At 41.6% G+C, this 23290-nt stretch overlaps 2 protein-coding genes across 5 annotated transcripts in view; one reads left to right on the top strand and one right to left on the bottom strand.

Annotated features, from left to right (window-relative positions):
• The window catches only part of olfm2a (olfactomedin 2a), a 74864-nt gene that overhangs the window by 31712 nt on the left and 19862 nt on the right, over positions 1-23290 (bottom strand). The window contains exon 1 of one of the 3 annotated variants that reach the window (XM_074656364.1): positions 4852-5283. The exons of 1 other annotated variant lie outside the window; for it this stretch is intronic. In XM_074656364.1, the coding sequence (XP_074512465.1) occupies positions 4852-4995 (144 nt within the window). In that variant the 5' untranslated portion in view covers positions 4996-5283. Of the gene's footprint in view, positions 1-4477; positions 4609-4851; positions 5284-23290 lie in introns of those variants that run through there. One more of the 3 variants, XM_074656366.1, reaches the window with a different exon arrangement.
• The window catches only part of rdh8a (retinol dehydrogenase 8a), a 180740-nt gene that overhangs the window by 19821 nt on the left and 137629 nt on the right, over positions 1-23290 (top strand). The gene's annotated exons all lie outside the window — the stretch shown is intronic.

The following is a 23290-nucleotide window of genomic DNA, read 5'->3' on the forward strand; positions in this document are numbered from 1 at the left end:
GTGGTTTATAATTGCTGTACAGCAGACATTATTTAAATAGACTTTCTACATTGACTTTAACTTGTAGAGTACACCAGGGCTCAATGCTTGGACCAATCTTGTTTTTATTATATATCTTACTACTTGGAAAACATGTTTGTTATGATATATCCCTGACCATACTACACTAAATTATGCTGTGCATTACAGATGGATGGCCCAGAATTTCCTCCAGCTAAAATGTAAATGAAATTAAAGTTATTATATATAACTCTATAAAATGTCCAAGATGAATTTTTTTTCTTAAAAAATTACTCCAACCAATTAATCGATTATCAAAATAGTTGCCGATTAATTTAATAGTTTACAACTTATTGATTAATTGTTGCAGCTCTAATTCTCATTACATCCTGACAATAAATCAAATGCTCTGACAAAAAAAGAGAAAAAAATCCAGCAACTGTGGCTGTCACAGGACTGTAATAAACCGTCCAATCATTTCATTTGGCCCAGATGTTACGATGAGTGAGTATAAACAATAGCCTTATTCGTTGTTCATAATGATCATTTTGGGGGAGTGGCTTTGGATGGAGGTCTGAAGCGACAGACTGTCAGTGTTGCTGACTTGATTTAGAGACTTTTGGAGCTACAGTAGTGCTGACAGCTACTTTCATTGGAAAAGAGTTGGCAACACTGGGCTGGGTTTTTTGGTTGAATGTAGCAGGGCTGGGCAAAATATCGATATTATATCAAAGATTTTGGATATCATAATATGGCGCAAGTGTTGTCTTTTTAAAGGCTGCATTACAGTAAAGTGATGTAATTTTCTAAACTTACCAGACTGTTCGAGCTGTTCTATTATTTGCCTTTACCTACTTAGTCATTATATCCACATTACTGATGAATATTTATAAAAAATCTGATTGTGTAAATATTTATTAAAAGCATGGTCAACCCTTCAATAGGTCACAATATCGATATTGAGGTATTTGGTCAAAAATATTGTGATATTTGAATTTCTCCACATCGTCCAGCCGTGATATTTAAAATCTAGTGTACTCTTGCTGGTTTCTCCAGTGTTATCTACCAAAGCTTTTACAAGTTGCAAAACTAGCAGTGCTGTGGTTTTCCACGATTTTAGTGCTGTCCACTTAAGGACTATTAACTCTAGCTAACTGCAAAATGAATGCCATTTGTGTAAATGGATTAATATTGAATTTCTTAATATATGATTATAAATAAGATTTAGTGTGTGCACAGACTGGCAGGTCTACAGCTCATCTTGGCTTGATCATCCTGTGCAGCCACACCAGCTCCATGTTAGACTTCCAGGGTCTCTTGCACTCATTAAGGAACATGGTTTTGTACTATCCAGATGTGTACAAGCATCCAGGCAGTGTTGTGCTCAGTGCCATCGTAGAAAGGCCCGTACAAACTCAGTCAGCTGTGTTCTTGGATCAGCTGGTCAGTGAAGCAGACTTTGAAAATAGCTCTGAGCTGGGAGAATATGGGACGTAGCATGCATGGGTGCCAGCAAGGGTGGGGAGGGAGAAGCCATGCAATGCAATGGCCACTGGCACTCCGGCACCACAGTGTCACAGTGATTGTCTTTGATTAGAGCTCTAAACATTGTGTGAGTCATGACTGCTTCTTAGATCATCGCAGGCAAATGTCTCATTAATAGTGATGGGACTTTAGTGATGAGACTTTGAGGAGAGGTTTTACATTAAACTTTTATTCGCTGCCATTGTTTATGAGAGGAGATGATTCCTGTCTCAAAGCGGAGACGTTCCCCATCACAACAGACTGTTATACTGTAATAATCCCTGGCACAATCAAACCGGCTCATCAGTTTTGATGAAATTTTGATGAAATGAACTTCAACGGCAGCCTCTTTTTTCCCTCCATTGGTGGTGAATGAGAGTTGCCTGACAGGGAATATCCACTCATAACTATGTATAATAGTTCATTGTATCCAGTCTTTTGAAATGCAAATGATGATGCTCCCAGTTAGGGATGTAAAAAAAATATCGATACACATGAGAATCACGATATTATGTTGTGTGACACTTTATTGATTCTCCAAAACGCTGTATCGCTTTTTAATTAACCTCTTAGAAATCTGCCGTGGGGTCTGGCCACTATTCAATATTTCAGATGTTGTAGTGTGCACAGATTAAAAGCTAGAGTGAAGATACTGGTATCATATGAAACTAAAAAACCTAATGAATCCATTGGTACCAACCATGTCATGCTAGCTTGTCGTGAAGGAGGTTAAATAACGCTCCAAACGTATACTACATTTTGGCGAGGAAAAACAGGCATAACAATTTTCAAGGGGTCCCTACATCCCTGCGAGGGAAAACTGGAATCCCTTGACCTCTGATCTCAAGATATGTGAATGAAAATGGGTTCTATGGGTACCCACGAGTCTCCCCTTTACAGACATGACCACTTTATGATAATCGCATGCAGTTTGGGCCAAAAACATGCAGTTTTTTGAATGCATTATAAATGTGTAATTTTTTTAAAATGGTGTATTTCTGGTGTGTTCTTTATACTACTACAGTTTTCCTAAAATATAATTTAAGAAATCGCAATATATCGCATTGCTTAATGTATCGCAATACATCACAATTAGGGCTGTCAAGTGATTAAAATATTTAATCGTGATTAATCGCATGATTGTCCGTGATTAGTCGCGATTAATTGTACATTTTTTATCTGTTTAAAATGTACCTTAAAGGGAGATTTGTCAAGTATTTAATACTCTTATCAACATGGGAGTGGACAAATATGGTTGTTTTATTCAAATATATGTATATATTTATTATTGGAAATCAATTAACAACACAAAACAGTGACACATATTGTCCAGAAACCCTCACAGGTACTGCATTTAGCATAACAAGATATGCTCAAATCATAACATTGCAAACTGCAGCCCAACAGGCAACAACAGCTGTCAGTGTGTCAGTGTGCTGACTTGACTATGACTTGTCCCAAACTGCATGTGATTATCATAAAGTGGGCATGTCTGTAAAGGGGAGACTCGTGGGTACCCATAGAACCCATTTTCATTCACATATCTTGAGGTCAGAGGTCAAGGGACCCCTTTGAAAATGGCCATGACAGTTTTTCCTAAGCTAGTATGACATAGTTGATACCAATGGATTCTTTAGATTTTCTAGTTTCATACGATATCAGGATCTTCACTCTAGCTTTAAAACTGAGCCCACTATAACCCCCAAAAAGATCGATTGTGTTCATGCATTAAAGAAATTAGTGGCATTAAAACAAATTTGCATTAACGCATTATTATCACATTAACGTTGACAGCCCTAATCACAATATATTGAATCGTTACTCATGTATCATGATATGTATCGCCAGATTCTTGCCAATCCACAGCCCTACTTCCAGTCACAAGTGTTGATTAGAATGAGTTTACTAAGAAGAAACATTTTTATTCAACCCCTTGACCCTGATTAGGATAAACCGGAATAGAAAATAAATGGATGGCTTATCCAGGCTATAACCCCTCGGGGGGAAAGGTGGGTGTTCAATAGGATTATACAGTTTAGCGCTGTAAATAATTCAAACACGCCTTGCTCTCTGACATTCTTACAGAGATTAGATCATGATTTGATGTTGTACTTAAAAATTACCTGCTGAGATATGTACACGTTGTAGGATAGATTTAGGAGCAAAATGGATTTTCGCTACATGCTTGACATTTTCACAAAAGGTGCTTAGATGCCTTTTTCTAAAAAAAAAACTCCATTGAACCCGACACCTCACTGCAACATTAAGGAGACATAAAGCGGGAAGACTGATGTTTTAACAAACCATTATAAATTATAAAGCTCTTCTTCAAACAGATGGACCTTCACCCCTGAGACTGGAATGTCTAAACATACTCAGGGTACATATTAAAACACACACACACACATATCCAGATGGCCACAGGTCTCTTGGGACGTTCAATTTCATTCAATCATTTCAACAGAACAAGGCTTAATGGGTAAGGTGCCATAAAAACACACTCAAGATAGAGGCAAAGGCAGCCATTAACCGCTGATGAATCAGAAAATATCTAATTTATTCGTCTGCCGGTTATTTCTCATTGTCTGACTTACCTCCCATTAACACGCTGACACAGGCAGACACATAAAACTTGTGTGCGAGCATTAAACGGAAGAGAAACTCACATTAAAATATAAAACCGTAGCAAAAAACTTCAGCAAAGTTACAAAACGCCCTCTCTATACCTCTGACCTCCCTACAGGGGAGAGGAGGATTGAGAGGATTTTGAGACAAACAGAGCGAGGGAGAAATAAGACATTGTCTCAACCTCCCCGTCTTCCCCATCACCTCTGAATCCGAACGCCATCCTTCCTTCCCACCCTGGAGGTGACTGACAGATGGGATCAGCCCGAACATCACTCAGCAGCAGCTCTCTACCTCCCGTCACCCTGGCAAAAAACATATGATTTACCGCGGCCGCTCACACTGCGCCCTCCGCCGCTCGCCGTCACTCACAAAGCCCCACAATTCAGCATCATTATACTTAATGTGACTCACACACACACCAACGTGTGCATCATTCACGTTTGGTTGAAACATTGCTCTAACATGCATGTCTGCCTCCATCATCTCTCTCTTATTAATACATCATAGCCCCTTGAGACAGACTCCCATCTGTACGTCCCTCTGGGAAACCAATCTGTAGTTAAAACTCAGTATCTTTCCATTTCTGTCGTCTGCTGTGTCACTCTCTTTCATCTCTTACTTTCTCACATTCACAGCGAGAGCATGCACGGACAAATACAGTGCACTTGCAACAACAAAAAAAAAGGAAGTCATACGCACGCTGACAATCCTCTCCGAGGTGCCCCCTCTGGAGATGGTGGTCCCGTTGAGTCCCACCAGAGAGGGCAGAGTCTGAGACATCCAGTTGGTCACCATGGCCATGGTGCTGAGCACCGCCCCGATCTTTAGCATGGGAACGCTCATGTTTGTTCCCCGTGGGGCCCCCCGGCGCAAACGGCCCTACAGCCGGCCCTACCCTGCCCTGCCCTGGACCTCCTCGGCTCCAGTCACTCTGCTCCAGACAGCCCAGGCAGGGAACCGGCCAGTCAGCTTCTGCCTCAGCCCGCCGAGCACCAGAGCTGGTGAAGCACAGTCACCAGACTCACACACCACTGGCTCAGTCAGAGGGACAGCCAGAGACTGGGTAGAGGAGAGCAGCTCACATCCAACAGCATCACGCTGGAGTCGTCCCTCTCAGAGTGAACTGCCTCAACCTCACCCCCTCCCTCCCTCTCTCTCTCTCTCTCCCTCTCTCTCCCCTCTCTTCCTCAAGATGCAGAGCTGCGCATTGGCTGCCTCCCTGTCTCAACCCCTCCCTTTCAGCCTTTGCTCTGTTCTTTGCCAGCCCTGTTTTGCATGCATGTATCCATTCTTTTCTCTTTCTCTGACATTTGGCTGTTCGTTTATGACTCACATCTTGATGTGTGTGTCTGTGTCACGTACACATTTCTGCTTTCAGAGGGCTGATCTGTGCTCTCAATGTTATGTGGCATCCCGGGCACAGTAAACTGTCCTCATCTGTATACTGGATGGAGGGATTTAAGGTTGGACAGGGTCTCGTGAGAGGAGACATGGGCAGCGAGGTATTAATGTAGGAGAGATCCAGGTGCTGCTGCCCACGGCTGCTTCTGACAGCTCATCTGTCATTCTGCTTCACGACATATCCTAAATCAGCCTGTAGCTCGCACCAGTATCTTACCGACTCCACTCTGCCTGAGGCGTAACCATATCACCATCTTCACTTACATGTCGTCTTGACACTCACTGCCTGACACTTGCTGTTGCTTATGCTCTGAAACTAGAGCACACGGTCAGATTCGGCTGATGATCGAATTGACATGAATGATGGAATAGATTAAAGCTGTCAAAACACCTTGAATGTGATATGAACTGATAAATAAATCATGGATTTGTTGTTAACTGGCTGCTTTAACATGCTTTCCTTAAATAAGGGGGATTGCATGTTATTTTTCAAGTGGTGGTGCTTAAAGACCTTTCCAAACTAGACAACTTTCATTATTGATTAATCTGTCGATTATTTTCTCGATTAATCGATTAGTTGTTTGGTCTCTAAAATGTCAGAAAATAGTGAAAAATGTCTATCCCAGTTTCTTGAAGTCCAAGATGATGTCTTTTAAATGGTCCAAAACCCAAAGAGGTTCAGTTTAATATGATACACTGTAAAACAGAGAACAGCAGGAAATCTCCAAATTTGAGAGGCTGAAAATAGCATTTGTTTTTGCATGGAAAATTACTTTTAACGATAATCGATTATTAAAATTATTTTTATGTCGATCTACTAGTCGATTAGTCGACTAATCATTGCAGCTCTAAACATAAACAATTAGGGCTTCCCCCTCTTAGTCGATTAGGCGACTAATCGGTCGTTTTGGTAAGATTTCTTTAGTCGATTAGTGTTTTTTTAATGTTTTTTTCATGCTGAATGACTTATTTCCAAGAAACTTATGAGCACATCTCTGGTAACACAAGATTTAAAGTGGTGCTTTTCTGTGATTCTTTGTGGAGAAACTCAGTTTTGCAGATCTGTTGATTAAATCAACTAATCAATTCATCGAGGACAGGGTTGGGCGATATCACGGTTTTGGCAAGAAATTTGGCAATACCATTTCCACTGGAGTAGCTATTCTCGCTTGATTTCGAGATCCTCGCAAGATCACGTGATGTAGCAAGATCTCGCTGCCCCCAACCAACTCAAGAGGAGGAAGAACTCAGGTTACATGATATGAGTTAAGTCTTTTTTTCTTTTGCTGTATTCTAAAATACAAATTTATGATTTTTATATCACTGACTGAAGTCAAGCTGAAGTTATATTTGCACCTGTTAACCTTAAAACCTGTAACAGTTGTTCACAGGAATCTTAAAGCTTACATTTTGAAAGAATTTAGTCCTAGTCGAGGACTCTAACACTAAATGGGCCCCTTTGTATTTCCTGTTGTAATGTATGTTAATGCAGTATAGCTGACAGGAACTTGGAAGTAAACCAAGGCGGTTGCCCTAGCAACATAATGGCAATGAAAAGGTCTATAATCCAAATGTCTTTAGCTTTTCAGCACAGTCAGGTAAGCCAGTGTCAGATATCATACCGATCACTTCGCTGCCTATTTTAATGTCATTTCACCTCAGGGACTTCGCCTCGAGCCTGTCAGGATGGATTTAAGACGTGTTTTGAAGTTTAGAGTAGAGTCTGCGAGTCATAACTGTCTGATTTTGCCACTCACTCACTTCTACCGCAATGGCCCAGATGAAATGAGTGTTTTTTGGAACCGGAGGGTGTATCACATTTCCCCTTAAAGCTTGAGGCCTCTCCTCGCAACAGTTTCCGGCAAGATGCTGGCTCGCTGGCAGTGTCATTTTACGCCCTAAACAACCATGAATAATGATGACAGAACGGCCTACTCAGACAAAACGGCCAGGTCATCTCCTTTCCGTGCCTGCTTCCTGCTCTGCTGACTTATTCAGTTTGTCAGCCATGGATGGGCTCCCTTCCCCACACAGTCACATTGGGTGAGTGATACGGCCTCCTCTGTGTGGGGTGTAACTGTGAAGTGATATGAGAAGAGACAGCTTTCTGAGTCCCGTCCAAAAAATGTCAGTCCTCCTCAGCTGCACCTGCTGGCTCCCACATCAGCATCTCTCCCTCTATTTCTGCATCAAGACTGACCCCGTGTGGTTACCAGAGGAAGTGCACCCAATACGCTGCCTCTCTAGGGCGAGCCACTGCATGTCATTTGTTGTTGTGCTACAGTGAAACCGGTGACAGGTAGTTGTCACTTTATGTGTCAAGGAGATGTGAGGGAGCATGTGGCAGCGCTGTTTCGAATCACACTGACAGAGATTTTAGAAAAAGGTTCCATGCAAAGTAGTAAACGCACTCACAAACACACTGCTGCTTTTTAGAAGGGTTACGCCATGTCCAGGGTAATGCTGGAAATAGACTGGAGCCAAGTGAATACATCACATATATCATCTAATTTGAGCTGCAGCTAACGATTATTTTCATTGTCAATGAATTTGTTGATTATTTTCTCGATTAATCGATTAGTTTTTTTGTCAGAAAATTTTAAAAAATGTCTTTCAGTGTTTCCCAAAGCCCAAGATGACGTCCTCAAATGTTTTGTTTTGTCCACAACTCAAAGACATTCAGTTTACTGTCATAGAGGAGTAAAAAAAACAGAAAATATTCACATTTAAGAAGCTGGAATCAGAGAATTTTGACTTTTTCTTTCTTAAAAAATTACTCAAATGGAATTGATTATCAAAATAGTTGACAATTACTTTAATAGTTCATGACTAATTGATTAATCGTTGCAGCTCTACATCTGATAACATTTCACAGGTGATTCCTTATAGAGCTTTAATAGTTCTTCTCTGATATGTCCATAGTTAAACAAGAAATCAATCAAAATAATGTGAAAATTAGTAATTTATAATGAAATGATATTAACATGCTTGCAAGATTTGTGTGGGTGAGGAAACCTATGCTTTGTAATGTATCATATATAGTTCCTTTTGTCTAAAGAGAATGCAGTACTCATCAGATTCACTGGGTGGCAGCAAAGATTTAAACATGGACTTTATCCTTGTATGTGTATTTAACCGAGCTCCCGTACTCCTCAAATCAAACCTGGTACTGAAGTAAGAGGGCTGACTGCAAAAGAAAAATCATTCAAGATGGTGCATGGATAATTAATGAGACCACCCACCCCATGTACCACTGTGGCCACTGTGCAAGGAGTAAGCTGGACAATCTACTGTGAGTAGAAATCCATGCAGCACATTGATATCTTGAATTTTCCTTCAGTGGTCACAGTTTGACTGCCTAAAATGCTGAATAAATGCCTTATGCCAATGGACACTAAACACACACACATTACTCTAAACTGTTGAGGACTCTATTTGATATAATGCATTCCCCCAGCCCAGTGGTTCTCAACCTTTTTCATGTGAAGGACCCCTAAATTTGATAAGATTTTGCTTCAGGGACCTCCATCTGAAAATATTTTGGTTCTTAGATTAAGATGATTAAAACCAGATTTATAGTTGTCAATTACATAACCATGGAGAAAGTGAAACCTCATCGGCTCCAAAAACAACATCTCCAAATCTCAACCCACCACTGCTCAAAACCTCACCATTGATGGCTTTTCAGTACCATTCTCAAACCACGTCAAGAGCCTTGGGGTCACCCTGGACAGCACCCTCTCCTTTACATCCCACATAAAAAACATCACCCGGACTGCCTTCTTCCACCTCCGCAACATCTCCAGACTCCGCCCATCCCTGACCCACTCCAGCACTGAAATCCTGGTTCACGCTTTTGTCACATCCCGAATCGACTATTGCAACGCTGTCCTCTCTGGCATTCCCATCAAACTACTCAACAGACTCCAAATCATTTAGAACTCTGCCGCCCGGATCATCACCCGCACCAAATCCTCCGACCACATCACCCCCATCCTCATCCAGCTGCACTGGCTCCCTGTTAAATCCCGGATTGACTACAAAAACCTCCTGCTCACCTACAAAGCCCTCCATAACCTCGCCCCCACCTACCTCACAGACCTCCTCCAGGAGTACGCCCCCTCCCGTTCCCTCCGCTCATCATCAGCCGGACTTCTGACTACCCCCACCTCACGCCTCAGCACCATGGGAGTCAGGGCATTCAGCTGCTCTGCTCCCAGGCTCTGGAACTCACTCCCCCCACACATCCGGCAGTCTGAAAATATCACATCATTCAAATCCCTCCTCAAAACCCACCTGTTTAAACTGGCATACTCTCTCTAGCACTCATCACCCATCCTATGTGTCTGTACAAATATGTCTCTGTCATGTCCTGTTGTTTTTATATTGTTTTATCTGTCTGTGTTTTAATTAATTCTTGTAAGGTGTCCTTGGGTGTCCAGAAAGGCGCCACCAAATAAAATGTATTATTATTATTATTATTATTATTATTATCAGAGTAGTTACTCTTACGACTCTTACTCACATTGGACTCCCTTCTACAGGGAATTAAATAAACTATTCCCCATTAATCTGGGGACTCCCTCTAGAACCCCTGGTTGAGAACCACCTCGTCCACAACTACATGCCTGTCCACAACCTTAACTGAAAACAAATTTTAACAGAGCTTTAAGGACTATTTGATGATGACGTAGGAAAAGTCAGAATTGGTTCTCACAAAGTTGGAAGCCGTTATAGTGGGCGCTGGTAGAGGCCATGTGTGTGTAACTCTTTTTAGGTTTTGCTTTCTAATGAACTCAGAATAATAAAACGAGCTTTCACGATCACAAAATAGCTATTTTCTGATCTCAAAATAACCCAATTGGGCTTGTTGTGATCATTAAATGAGTGGGTGCAAAATTCTGATATCTAATAATCATCAATTGTCAGCAGACATAAAGCAGTCTGAGCTAGTTATGTTGTTTACCACATTTGGCATGAGCAGATAACAGCTTCTAAAGCCTGCAGCTGCAACTGAACAGAGTTCCTGACATATAATAGTCTTTGTACAATAGTAGTCAATATAGAGACCAAATTAGACACATGCTACTTTATTATTCCTGTAATATCACTATAGGGACTCTGGTCATGCTAGTATAGATTAAAATACAGTGACTTTTAAGGGTGAGAATCACCAGAGATACGATATTATCACGATACTTAAGTCATGATCCGATCTTATTGCGATTTTAAACATTATGCGATCTGCTGAATATTGCAATAAGATATATTGCGATATATTACCTTTTTTCAACTGCAAATTATGCAGTTTGTCAACATCTGTTTTATCTAATAAGATGCAGTTTTCACTCTGTTAGGTTTAGATACCTGTATCTTTACTCAAGCTTTAAGACTCTGAGCCTTCTGGAAGACAGAATATCGGCCATCGGATTGTTAAGAGGTTGATAGTTTATATTATAAAAGATCGATACTTGACGTCCGTGTATCGATACAATATTGCCACGCAAAATATCGCAATACTATGCTATATACATTTTTCCCCCACCCCTAGTGACTTTAGATTAAGACTCTCCCATTTCTTCAGATAAAAGATCAATACCACATCAAAATAAAACCTTAAAGGCAACTGTATGTATTTTCCCCAGCCCTCTTTATTCTCTCTTTTCTTTAGCTTGCATTCTGATTTTGTAATTTCAGTGTAAACGACTCTATTCTCTCTAGTTTGATGGCAAATGCAATGCATAGAGAACTGATAACTTTTATTCATTTGTGCCACAATGTATCCTCATACAACAGTTCGTATGACATCTTACGAAAAGTTATTCATAATTTTTTGTGCATTTTCCTGTAAATATCCAGCAACACCTGACACACATGTCAAGTTCCGCTCCAGTTTTTGTTAAAATAAACTTCTGTCTTCACAGGAAACAACTTGGTTCGGTTTAGGCAACAAAACTACTTGGTTAGATTTAGGAAACGATTGTGGTTTGGGTTAAAATAACTCAGGAAGTGGTGTTAAGTATGGAAGATACATGACAAATAAATCAATGTTGACTTCTGGTTTCACACCGGGTACAAACACCGGCCTCCTGGGGCGAAAGCTTGGTGTTTTTTAAACCAACCATCCACCCCGACCTCCTTCATGATGTTTGTTGCTCTTTATACTTCCTTGTTATGTGGATTACATACAAATTGATTTTGTGGTGTATATATACGAGTTACAGTGCATCACTTTTCTTATAGGTATAGCTACGAACGGTGTATGAGAACAGCCTGTGTGCCAAAAACAAAAGTGTGCATGCTTCACCTGCTGAATGTATAATAACCGAAGCCACAGAGGCCACCATCAGACACCTTCCACACATCACATCTTCTCTCAGAGGTTTTCACCGCTGTGCCCTTTTCTTCTATTTCAAGGCGTCTTATCATCCGAGCCCATTGTTAATAACTTATGTATTTGCTTTACTCGCGTAGAGTGGAGTGCACTTTCAGACTTGAAATTCCTCTCACAGAGTGCAGGTCAGATGCCATCTTTTGTAAAGTGATGGACCAAATAAAGGAAGGGGAACAATGAGTGTCATGAGGACAATCTGCCATACCTCAAAGAGTTCCAGGCTCTGCCAATCAACTGTCTAATCACAGAGTCTGTTGGCAGAACAAGCTTTCATTAAATATTAGCGAGAGAGGAAGTCAGCCATTTAACCTGTATTAATTTAATCCCTTTTCATTAATTTTCACAGCCATTCCTCATAATTTCCACTCTAATAATTGGCCAGCCTCATTTTCGCTGCTAGTCTGCTGTGTCATTATCTCCGACTCTACGTCGCTCTCTTTTGTTCTCCTTCTCTGTGAATTTTATTTAGCCTTTAACTCCTCTCTCTCTGTGTTGTCTCTCTCGGCCCCTCTGGCAATGAGAAAAAATGGCATCATATCATGTGTTTCTCCTTTACCCTGCATGTGTCTGAGCTTCTACTATTTCTGTCCTGAGCTCACACACTTTTGATCGTAGCTGTCTCTTGTTGCATGCCTGGACTCAGATTTGCATGACATACTGTATTTTAGGGCTGAAAAAATATCGAATTGTGATTATTTTGACTGATTTTGCAATTGCGATATTAGAGTGAATGATAATTTTTACATCATTATTGTTATCTTCATTGAAAAACATGTTTTCTTAAGTCTGTAGAAAATGATGTATAGTACAGGACATCTCTGCAGTAACACAATATTTAATTTAAAATTATATTTTGAGACACATTTCACCTTTAACAAATATTGCATTAGGCCATATTGTGATTTCGATATAGTTGATTAATTATGCAGCCCTACAGTAGAGTAGGGGTGTTGCGATATACCGGTATTGCCGATGACTGTGATATTTAAAATATTAAATATTGATATTGTGTTAGTAATACACATATGATAATATTGTGTAAATAATCCAGCGCCTCTTAAATGGTTCAGACAGCAAACAAGACATTTGAGGACGTCATCTTGGGCTCGACATTTTATAGACGAAACAATCATTTAATCGACAAAATAATCAACAGATTAATCGCAAATGAAAATAATCGTTAGTTGCTGCCTTTGGTGTTTGGTCTATAAAATGTCAGAAAATGGTGAAAAATGTTGATCAGTGTTTCCCAAAGCCCAAGATGACGTCCTCAAATGTCTTGTTTTGTTCACAACTCATAGATATTCAGTTTACTGTCATAGAGGAGTAAAGAAACCAGAAAATATTCACATTTAAGAAGCTGGAATCAGAGAATCTTTAGTTTGTTTTTCTCCAAAAATTACTCAAACCGATTAATCAATTATCAAAATAATTGCAGATTAATTTAACAATTGACTACTAATCGATTAATTGTGACAGCCCTACTGTAGATACAACACTGTGGAACATCTACATGCACACATGTTGTGTAGCTTCTCCCGCATAAACATGCCAACATGGCCTTGTGTTTTGTCATAAACAAAAAAAAACAATCCACTCTGCTCCTAGCCTGTGGGCGTGTGCTCTATAAAGGGCATTTTTAATCAGATCAAACGGTGAAAATGGCCACCAACTGCAGAAATGGCAGCATTTGTGCAACACCCATGGATGGCAGTAGAGCGCTGCAAAGCCCCGAGGTCACAGGGACGAGCTCTGGGTGAGATAACGATACAGGGGAGCAGAAAACGCCATTCTCACTGTGAGCACACGGCTACAGATTCACAGCTGAAATCCAGGACCGAATTACACCTCAGCTAATTACACAGACCTCCTTCACAGTGATGCAGAGCAGTTTTGACTGAGGCAGCACACAAACGGAGCCCCCGCCTGAGCTCTGAAAGACGCCGGAGTCATCCGGCTCTAAGAATACTGGCTATTTTTCTGAGTCATAATTCATTAATTAGATGATGGACATGGAGGCCCACCGCCTTCTAAATATATCAGGATCAAAATCAGCTTAAACAAAGCGTGACCTCATTACCATGGCAACTATTTAAATGGCATAAAGAGGCTGTACCCCAGGGTTGAGGCAGGCACACACAGTGGTGTGCTTTCAACATGGAGTGTTTAATCTATTAACGGCTCCTGTGGGCCTTTGATTAAGGAAACTCATCTGGGCTTTTACGTTTTATAGTAGCGACTGAGACCTCTGGAGGATTACAGAGTACACATGCATCGAGCCCTGCATGCATAAAGTGCAGAGAACACATCCTATCGAGTTGAATATGTTCAATAATTCAAGCGGTGAGCGTTCACCACAAATGAAGTATCTCTGTCCCACTCAGACCACAGAGGCGATTGGCAGTATATGAATCATGATGCGATAAAAACTAGTCGATAACCTTGGCATGTTCAGCTTACATCAGCACAGTTTAGGCACTATAATCTCCAATAAATGTGTCCATTTCTGCGTGCATGTGTTTACATATGCATGCATGGGTTTGTTTGTGTGTGTCAAAGCCTCTCCGTGTTTGTGTCCACTTGCATGAGCCGCGCTTTCTCTCCACTGAGCTGTGAAATGTCCACAATACCCTCTAATGGTGGCTGCCACAGTGTTGAGAGAGAGGCCCGGTTGAGCTGTGACATGCACGTAATACACAGTATCTCGGTCACTACTGTATGAAACAAACGTAAAGAACAAAACAGGTCAATAGTGCTTAACTACAATAATGTTTGTTAACAGGTGAAAATCTGTCCTTCCAGTGGGAACACGTGAGAAAGAAAATCAATACAGTGAGTGTGTCTGCCTGGCTGTATTGACTGTAACACACCTACAGTATCCTGTGGTGAGTTCATCCATTGTCCTTACAGTATAGCCTTTATAGCCCATCTAATCAACTCACTGTGAAGACAACAATCATAATATATCACAAGGCAAGACTGCAGATCTGAGACCAGGACAAGCACCAGGCCTCTTAACCTCTGCTGTTCTCAATTTGCTTCTCAAAATGCTCAAAAAGTACCGGTAAAATTCAAATGCTTTAACAACAGTATTGATACAGTAATATATTGTTTGATCGAGTATGGATATTCTTTATTATTTTTATTAAAGGTACAATTTGTAGGATTTGGCAGCATCTAGTGGTGTTGTGTGCAGATTGCAACCAGCTGAGTACACCTCCACTCACTCCTCCTTTTCCAAGACTGCGGTAACGTGAGCCGCCAAGTGCAAAACTGTGGTAACGCCGTTCTCCTCGCTCAGAGGCCATCCTTACCATAATCACACTACTGTAGGAGCAAAAGAAGTCAGACTGCGGGTGGCGGTACCACGGTTTTACACTCTGTGGCTCACGTTACCGCAGTTTCACAAGCGTGTCGGAGAACTACGGTGGCCCTCGGGTAACATAAAAACGTGAAAGGCTCTTTGTAGAGCCAGTGTTTGGTTTGTCCATTCTGGGCTACAGTAGAAACATGGCGCAGCAACATGACGGAGTCCGTGAAGAGGAGCCGCCACCTATGTAGATATGAAGGGCTTATTCTAAACAAACAAAAAACGATTCTTAGTTTCAGGTGATTAAACACTAATGAAAACAGTTATGAATATTATATTCCATTTTTGCTAATAGATCCCCCAAAATGTTACTCATTGTTCCTTTAAGATTTTAAAGCAAATATTCAAACCCAGAACAACATTTCTTCAGAATTGCACCATTACACACAAGATGGACAATTGCAGGCGTCTTTACAATAGTTTTATGTTTCCCCAAAATCTAGCAGCCACTCAACCTGCTTTTTAATGACCCACCAGAGGGACAGATACTGTTGAAGTTCTTTTCCCAAGCAAACATGACATTGGAGAAATCCTCGTTCAGTGTACTTCTTCCTAGAAGTGTCATGAATATATTGCTAGAAGATCCATTCAAATTTTATTCATATACGGATTGATTGCTCCTGATTGCTCCCTTGATTACAATCCCAACAGTCCATGGGGGCTCGTGCATTATTATTTGTAGGGTATTTGGTATGAATGAACAGTATATGGTTGAATATATCAGGTAGCTCAATCAGGGACAAGCAGGGCGCCACATTTTAGCTTTAAGGCTTGCTAAAGAAAAGGCCTGATCAAAGCTATAGACGAGAAACTACATGCGGCAATCAGCTGCCATGCATTCTGCAGCACAGCTTGGCTCTACATCCACTGTTCTGCACCTACTTATGCCAGCAGTACCAGCTGAATAAGACCCAGTGCTGCACTTCCTGTGTTAAATGTGCCCAGTTGAATTGCCCCCGCGCATGCATTCACACACACGCACAATTACTATGATCATTTCCTGGCTACATGACCTGATTACCAACAGTACTCAGCGTTTTCCTGATCCAATAGCAGAAAGCCACCACCACATCCTGACCTTTTCTCCCAACTAGCTAATCAAACATTCCCTCTGTTGCGTAGGGAAAGATATTCCTGTAAATGGAGTAATTACCGACGGCAAATTGGGAGTCTTCAGCCCGACAGAAAGAAAGGTAGCTGAGGCTCATAGAAAGCCTGCTAATTGAGACCCCCCCTCCCATGGCCATCCGCCTCTTCAAAACGCTCTTCACCGAACTCGTGGCGCTGGCCTTGCCACTATCAGCCACAATAATTGAGTTTTTTTTCATCCAGATGGTAACTTGACTTCTGCTGAGTGCTGGAAACCTCATCTTTTCCTTCAAATAGCGGCTAATAAACACTTCTGTTTTGGCATGCTGATATTTAGACCTCTGTATACATGGGTTTCTGTGCAGCGTCATCACGAAGATGCTCGCACAGCTAACGGGCAGAAAGCACGGCATGTCTAGCCGAGCCAAGCTCCAAGGCAGAGATGACAAGGAGTTGTTGTGCAGTAAAATGCACCAACCGCGGAAAAGGTTGAAAATGTTTAATATTCAGAGGGGATCACATGTCTTTGATAAAAACTGAAGGAGATTATGGATCCAGACCTGATGAGCAAAAGCATTCTAGACACACAGCATAAGCAGAGCAGCGGGCGGTCATGGCGAGCTGTCATCCTCCACAGATCGATGAAAATGATCAATAACAGAATGATCGACCCAGAATCTAAGGAAATAATTATATATATTTTGCAACTATGCCTTAAAACTTAAGAGTGATGCAAGACTTTGTAACGGCTGTAAATTGGCTGTAACGTTACACGACTATGGCGGGGGAAAGCTCACGCCGGTAGAGAAGACGTCTGGTAGTCTGCCGGGGTAACCGCTCCTTCTCCCCCGCGGTCACAACAACAACAAGCAGCCGTGGAAGCTAACGTTAGCTAAGGTTTGTTTAACTTTGAATCGGACATGTCTGCAATTTTGATAAAATAGAATATTGACTTTTGGCGTTGTGTTTGCGACTTGAGGCTAAATGTTCGCCTGCCCGACATACAAAGAGCTATTGTGCGACTAATTGTAATAATAACCAGACCAAAATCCAAGTCTCCAGTTTTATATTAACGTTATACCTGTTGAGGAATCGCTGGGGAAAATGTGTCTGGCGACGGCCATCACTCACGTAACTTGAACTCTGACCAAAGTGTCAACCAGACCCTGGTCTCCCAAGTCGAATCACACTTGTGTCTGATCCAACGTCATAACAGGTGATAATATTAAACAAATCTCATACTAATACGGTGGTCGGACTCTGCAGGGGTCAAGTATAGTCAACAAGAATGTACAAACAATGCGAAATCTACGTTAATTACAACGGCTGCCAAAGCTGTTTTGCCCCCTGAATGCGCACGCACCAAGTAATGTTTGTCTACAAGAAACCTGTCTTTAGAATATTACTGTTGCTGCTGAGAGCATTTTTAATACAGCATCTGCACTGCTGGAGTTGTTCCATCATTACTGTGCCAGCAAAGTGCCTTGTTTCATTAATTATATTTATATACACCTGCAGAAGAGATCTTATCGGAGATGCCTTGTTAGATGACTAAAGAGGCAACCAGTGGACAAGACTGCGTTTTCTCATTTGGTCTGTCTGAGTCATTGTTTACAAATGTCACAGAGTGAAGGTATCACCGTGAGCTAACCACCGTGGTGGGTTACACAAGAGGAAAATAAGCCAAAGAATAAGACGAGAGATAAGACAAAAGGGTAATAGAAGAGAGTGTGATGTTTAGGAGAGGCAGAGAGAGTCAGCGAGAGAAACCGATAAAGAGAGAAAAGGATGGGTGATGCATTCGAAACTCCCTGAGGTGATGAATTTACATCTTGTCTGTTTTCTGCCACGTCTGCAACAGCGAAACTAACAGGACCAGAGAGGAGCGGTGATATCCTGCCAATTACAGTCTGCTTGACTGAGAGTTTGCAGCAGCCAATTGTGGAGGAAAATCTTCTAATGCTCTCTCTCTGCGCTCGACATGGTCAGGAAGCAAACAATGACCAGAACCCATCAGCTATAACCGTATATCGGTAATGAAGGGACAGAACCAGCCCGCAGTCTCGAGTCCAGCTCCTTTTGTCAGAGCTCACACTGAGGCCTCCATTTGTATCCTCTGTCTTCAGGTCATTAATGCTCAGAGAAGCTGTAACATTTAATTAGGGACACATTATTAGTGCAACACAGGCACAGTGTGCAGTGGAGAGAAATCCCCAAACAGCCCCTAACTGAATATTAAATTTACAGCCACATGGAGTTATGGGCAAAACATGGTTCAGAGAAACTTGTAGATAAACAAATTAGCTTGTGTGCTTTTATGGAGTTTTGCCGTTGCTGGTGGGACAGAGGAGAAATAATGATTAGTATAAATAAACAGTCTTGTGTTAGTTCCTCCAACAGCCCGACGACGACTCCAGCCATGTAATCTGCTGCATTGTCACAATGAGGAGCCGCTGATCCGTTCGGCGATTAAACAAACAAACAGACAGGAAAATGTCAACAAACTTGAGAAAATGAGTGTACAGAGCAGAAACGAGATGTTGAATATTATATTCGGTGGAGTTAGCCGAGTGTGAGATGAGAAGTATTGTGAGTGGGAACGTGTTGGTGGGAGGAAAGAGGAGATGTAGAGGCCCTAATGGTAAAGAGTGGCCTTATAGAGTCTGCTAGTGCTTCACCACGGGGGGTCACATTGGTTCATCGGGCTGGATCTCTCAGCAGTTACTCGGTTATAAACTGTATGGTGAATGTAGTAGGGATGTCACGGTACCAGAAATCTAGTAGTCGATACCAATACCAGTGAATTTACACGATTCTCGATACCAATTCGATACCACGGTAAAAAAAAAAAGAAATCCCATGTAATTCAACACGCACTCCTTTTTAAAACATTTGAACATTGCAAAACAGAACAGTGGCATGTAGCCTTCAAGTATTTAAAACAAACAATATTGTCTGGATGTCTTTGAGGTGCTTTGCTAAATTGGAAGTATTTTCTCCTTTGGAAAGAAAAATACGACGGCACCGATACTGCACCGCATACTTGTTTTTGTGAATCTATTATTACTCCTTGTAAATCCGCCTCGAACGCAAAGTACTTCCATACCCGACTCTTGCTATTTGTTTTCTCAACGAGTTAAGGCGGAGGTAGCGCTGCAGCAGCTGCCATCTTTCACGTCTTCTTCCTTCATTTCACGGTAGTTTTCTTCGGTACCGAAGAAAAAGAGTACCGTCACATTTTTAGAATTTTGGTACTGAATTGGTACCGAAGTATCGGTTCTCGTGACATCCCTAGAATGTAGTGATATACACCATATTTACACCACGGCCATTTTACTCTTACGTCATGATCTCTGGAAACTAGTCAGACCGCTACATAGCTATGGTGACGTGGTCCAAACATTTGACTTGTACCCCAGCTAGGTGTTGAAACAATCAAATGGACAGATACGTGTATATAAAGATCCCCAAAAGTATCCAAACAAAGGGATACAGCAACTGGATTGAAGGTTACATCCACAAGGGCCAGCGAGTTGCTATTTAACATTAAGTAAGTTGGCCAACAGATCATTTGTCAGCCGGCAAACGCTAACGTTATGTGTTTGTTTTCCAGGTGAATTTGTGGATTTGCTCTGACTGTGATAGTGCTGCTACCCTAAACTTTGACTGAAACCAAAATGAAGATGTTATACAGTATGTCTGCTCGCTAATTACGCTGACAAACACAAATATTATCTGGCAAACAAATACATAACGCTAGATAACGTTAGTGCCTTGCGTTAGCTAGCGTTGGCCCGCTGTCATATGGTGCCTTCAAATGGGGTCATGTTTACCGTGTTCACGAGAAGAGTCCATATGAACGCCCCCATCTTGTGGCATTCACAACCTCGTAAGTGGAGAGTTTCTGAAAGCTCTGAGTTTACGAGTTGTGACGTTTTTGTTGACATTGTCAGAATGGGCGAAGTAATAAGTTAATATATTGAAATTTTAGTCGTATACTGTTTTTATTTAAATTTTATAATATTTCTGAGGAAAATGTTGATACTCCCAATCCCATCTTTTTCCTCTGTCATTATGCTTTTGCATTTCCTGCATTGTTACCCGCTTACTAGCTTGCTCAGTTGTTAGCCTCTGTGGCTTCTAGATGCCGACAGTAACATTAATATTGCCGTTGCTTATCAGCGGTGTTCTCACGACTTAACCACTTGAACCCCTATAAGGCTATGGTGAAATGGTCCACACATTGGACTTGTGTACACCAGCTAGGTGTTGAAGCAATCAAATGTGGACAGATACATCTGTAAAGATCCCCAAAATAATCCAAACAAAGGGATGCAGCAACTGGATTGAAGGTTACATCCACAATGTTGAAAGTGAGACCACCTGCATCAGCTAAGTTAAGTTTGCAAGTAGCTAACTTGCCAGCTAAAGTTGTCATAAGGAATCAGCGCCCTGGCTTGCAGTGTCGATGTTAAACTATTGTGTCAGAGGAGACATCACCAGCTTGTAGGTCCATTAGTTGGATATATTAAGTTAGTATCGGTGCCCTCAAATGTATCTTGTGACCTTGTGTTTGCAACATGGGAAGTTGTGTACACAATATGCTTGGCGGTCTGACTAGTTTCCAGAGATCCTTCCCATCCTGAGCTAAGAGCAAATGAATACGGTCCATGTCCTGCATTACCATCTCAATTCAGCTCTCCTCCCCAAAAATGTGAATTACATTGTAGGATGTTGAGAATGCGTGTTTCTGTGAGGGGTTACACACAGACAAACAGCTGCTGTGTGTGTGTGTGGATTTCCATAAACAGTGTGTCTGCAGGATTCCAGTTGATGCAGGATGTCGTGCAGCCGTGCTCTTCACTCTGAGCACGACGCAGATCTATGCCGCTTAATGATGATATTTGTGAGTGCAGCCTGGGAGATGCGATATCAGAAAGGCCATCCCTTCCTTGCATTAATATTCCGTGCAGCACGAGGAGAGAACGGGAGATGATTTTCCCCCTTAAGGAGGCGCTTCCTTTGCTAATCGTTAACATAAATATTTTCATTTGCTGTCTTTAAGACATGGCAGTCTGCTCATTCCTCCCGGGACACATCATTGTTGACTATTGCCTGATTGCCTCTGGTAAAATGGACAGGAATGAATTGAAAATAAGATCCAACCTCTAAGCGTGGGAGATTAGAATGACAGAAATACCCTTTAATAATGAGCTTGAGAGGGTGACACATTGTGGGGACATTTCTGCCACCCGCAGATTAAATCACTAATTTAAATTTTAATGACACCTGTGCAAGGTCCCCTTCTGCACAGCCACTGTGTGTTGGCGTTAATTCGAAAAGGCTTATATATAAGGAGGACTCTACACTCTTGCGGCCCATAAAAATCTGACAATTTTTAATTTTCTTATTCTCCATTTAGTGGCACTTCCCTGAATCAACAGATTATACCCACACACAGTGTAAATTAATTCACATTTAATAGTCTTGTTTTTATAAGATCAACACAGAACATACTGAGTAGAAAAATGCGCCTGACAAGTGAGAAGCACTCCTGAAGCAGATCTCTGCACCAGCCTCTCTGCATGCTGTTGCTTTAACTGAGAGGAGTGAGAGATGAGAGCCGGGCCTGAGAGGACTAGTAGCCTGAGGCACTACGGCTTAAAGAGAGAGACCTCTCCTGAATACCTATTCATCACATCGCCATTAGTGTGGCCGAAGCACTCAGCTCTGCTGCTCAAAAATATAACGAGGATCACTGCATCAGATTCCATAGCATCGTCTGACATGATAGCACCATCACTGTTGGTATACTCAACTGTATACAGCTGAGTAGAGTTGGGTCGATTTCTGGATTTGACGGTCCGGTTTGACGTATGAGCTTACACCGGTTTGATTTCATGCCAACCGGCTGAACAGACATTTGTTGTTATGACACATTCTGGCAAATTAAAAAGTAGCCGTCATCAGCAACCTGTGCTGACAGCGTCACGGCGCAAAATCCAGCTTGTATTGCATTAATAATAAGCAATAGGACAACGTGATTAACATAATATTATGTCTGCGGTCTAACGGAGCCACTAGTGTCTGACAGGCCGTGCACAATTTACTGCAGAGCCAAGGCCGGTGACTTCGACATAACACTGGTGTTGTGTCGAGTACTGTTTCCCGTCTATATGTGTCTCCCCCTACCTAAACCTGAACAAACCCGTATCCCTAACCCTAACTGCCGAGGGGGGTGCTAGTATTTTAACAGGAGGGAAACTATTCGACGGGGGAACAGACTTCTACATAACACCGGCAACATGGAGGAGATGCATTTCAGTAGAGGTGGGATGGGGAGAGGCACACTGCGCACGATGTGTTTGTTTACTAGAAAGTTCATGCTGTATTCGAAACCGCCTACTATATACTACTGACGAGGCAGTATGCAGAATGCAGTACATCCTGCGTTCCTGAGTAGAATGCAGTATGCAACAGTTAAAGCGATGTATTTTGCAGTGCTAGACCTGGCTTTAGCCTTTAAACCAGCTCTTAAAGCACTGGACAAAAACAAAAAACTCGTACCACTATTGCAATAATATCGAAAAATACAACTTTGATTTTTATTGTTTATGTTATGTTTGTTTACTTTATAAGATACTGCATTGTTTAAACAATTTATTCTAACAGCTCATAATGAAGTCAGACAAACAGGATCATCAACAAGGGGAGACGGTAAATATAAAACATTGCTTGATAAAATTGACGTTACTCAAACTGCTTTTTCAGTTAGAGCAACAAAACAGTGGACTGATATCCCTACAAATATTAGTGATGTTAAAAAGGGTCATGTTGTCTCAGCAGCTTTCTCTCTGCCCTGTCAGAGGCTTTTTATTTCCTTC

Source organism: Sebastes fasciatus, chromosome 13 (genome assembly GCF_043250625.1).
Source record: "Sebastes fasciatus isolate fSebFas1 chromosome 13, fSebFas1.pri, whole genome shotgun sequence".
Lineage (NCBI taxonomy): Eukaryota > Metazoa > Chordata > Actinopteri > Perciformes > Sebastidae > Sebastes > Sebastes fasciatus.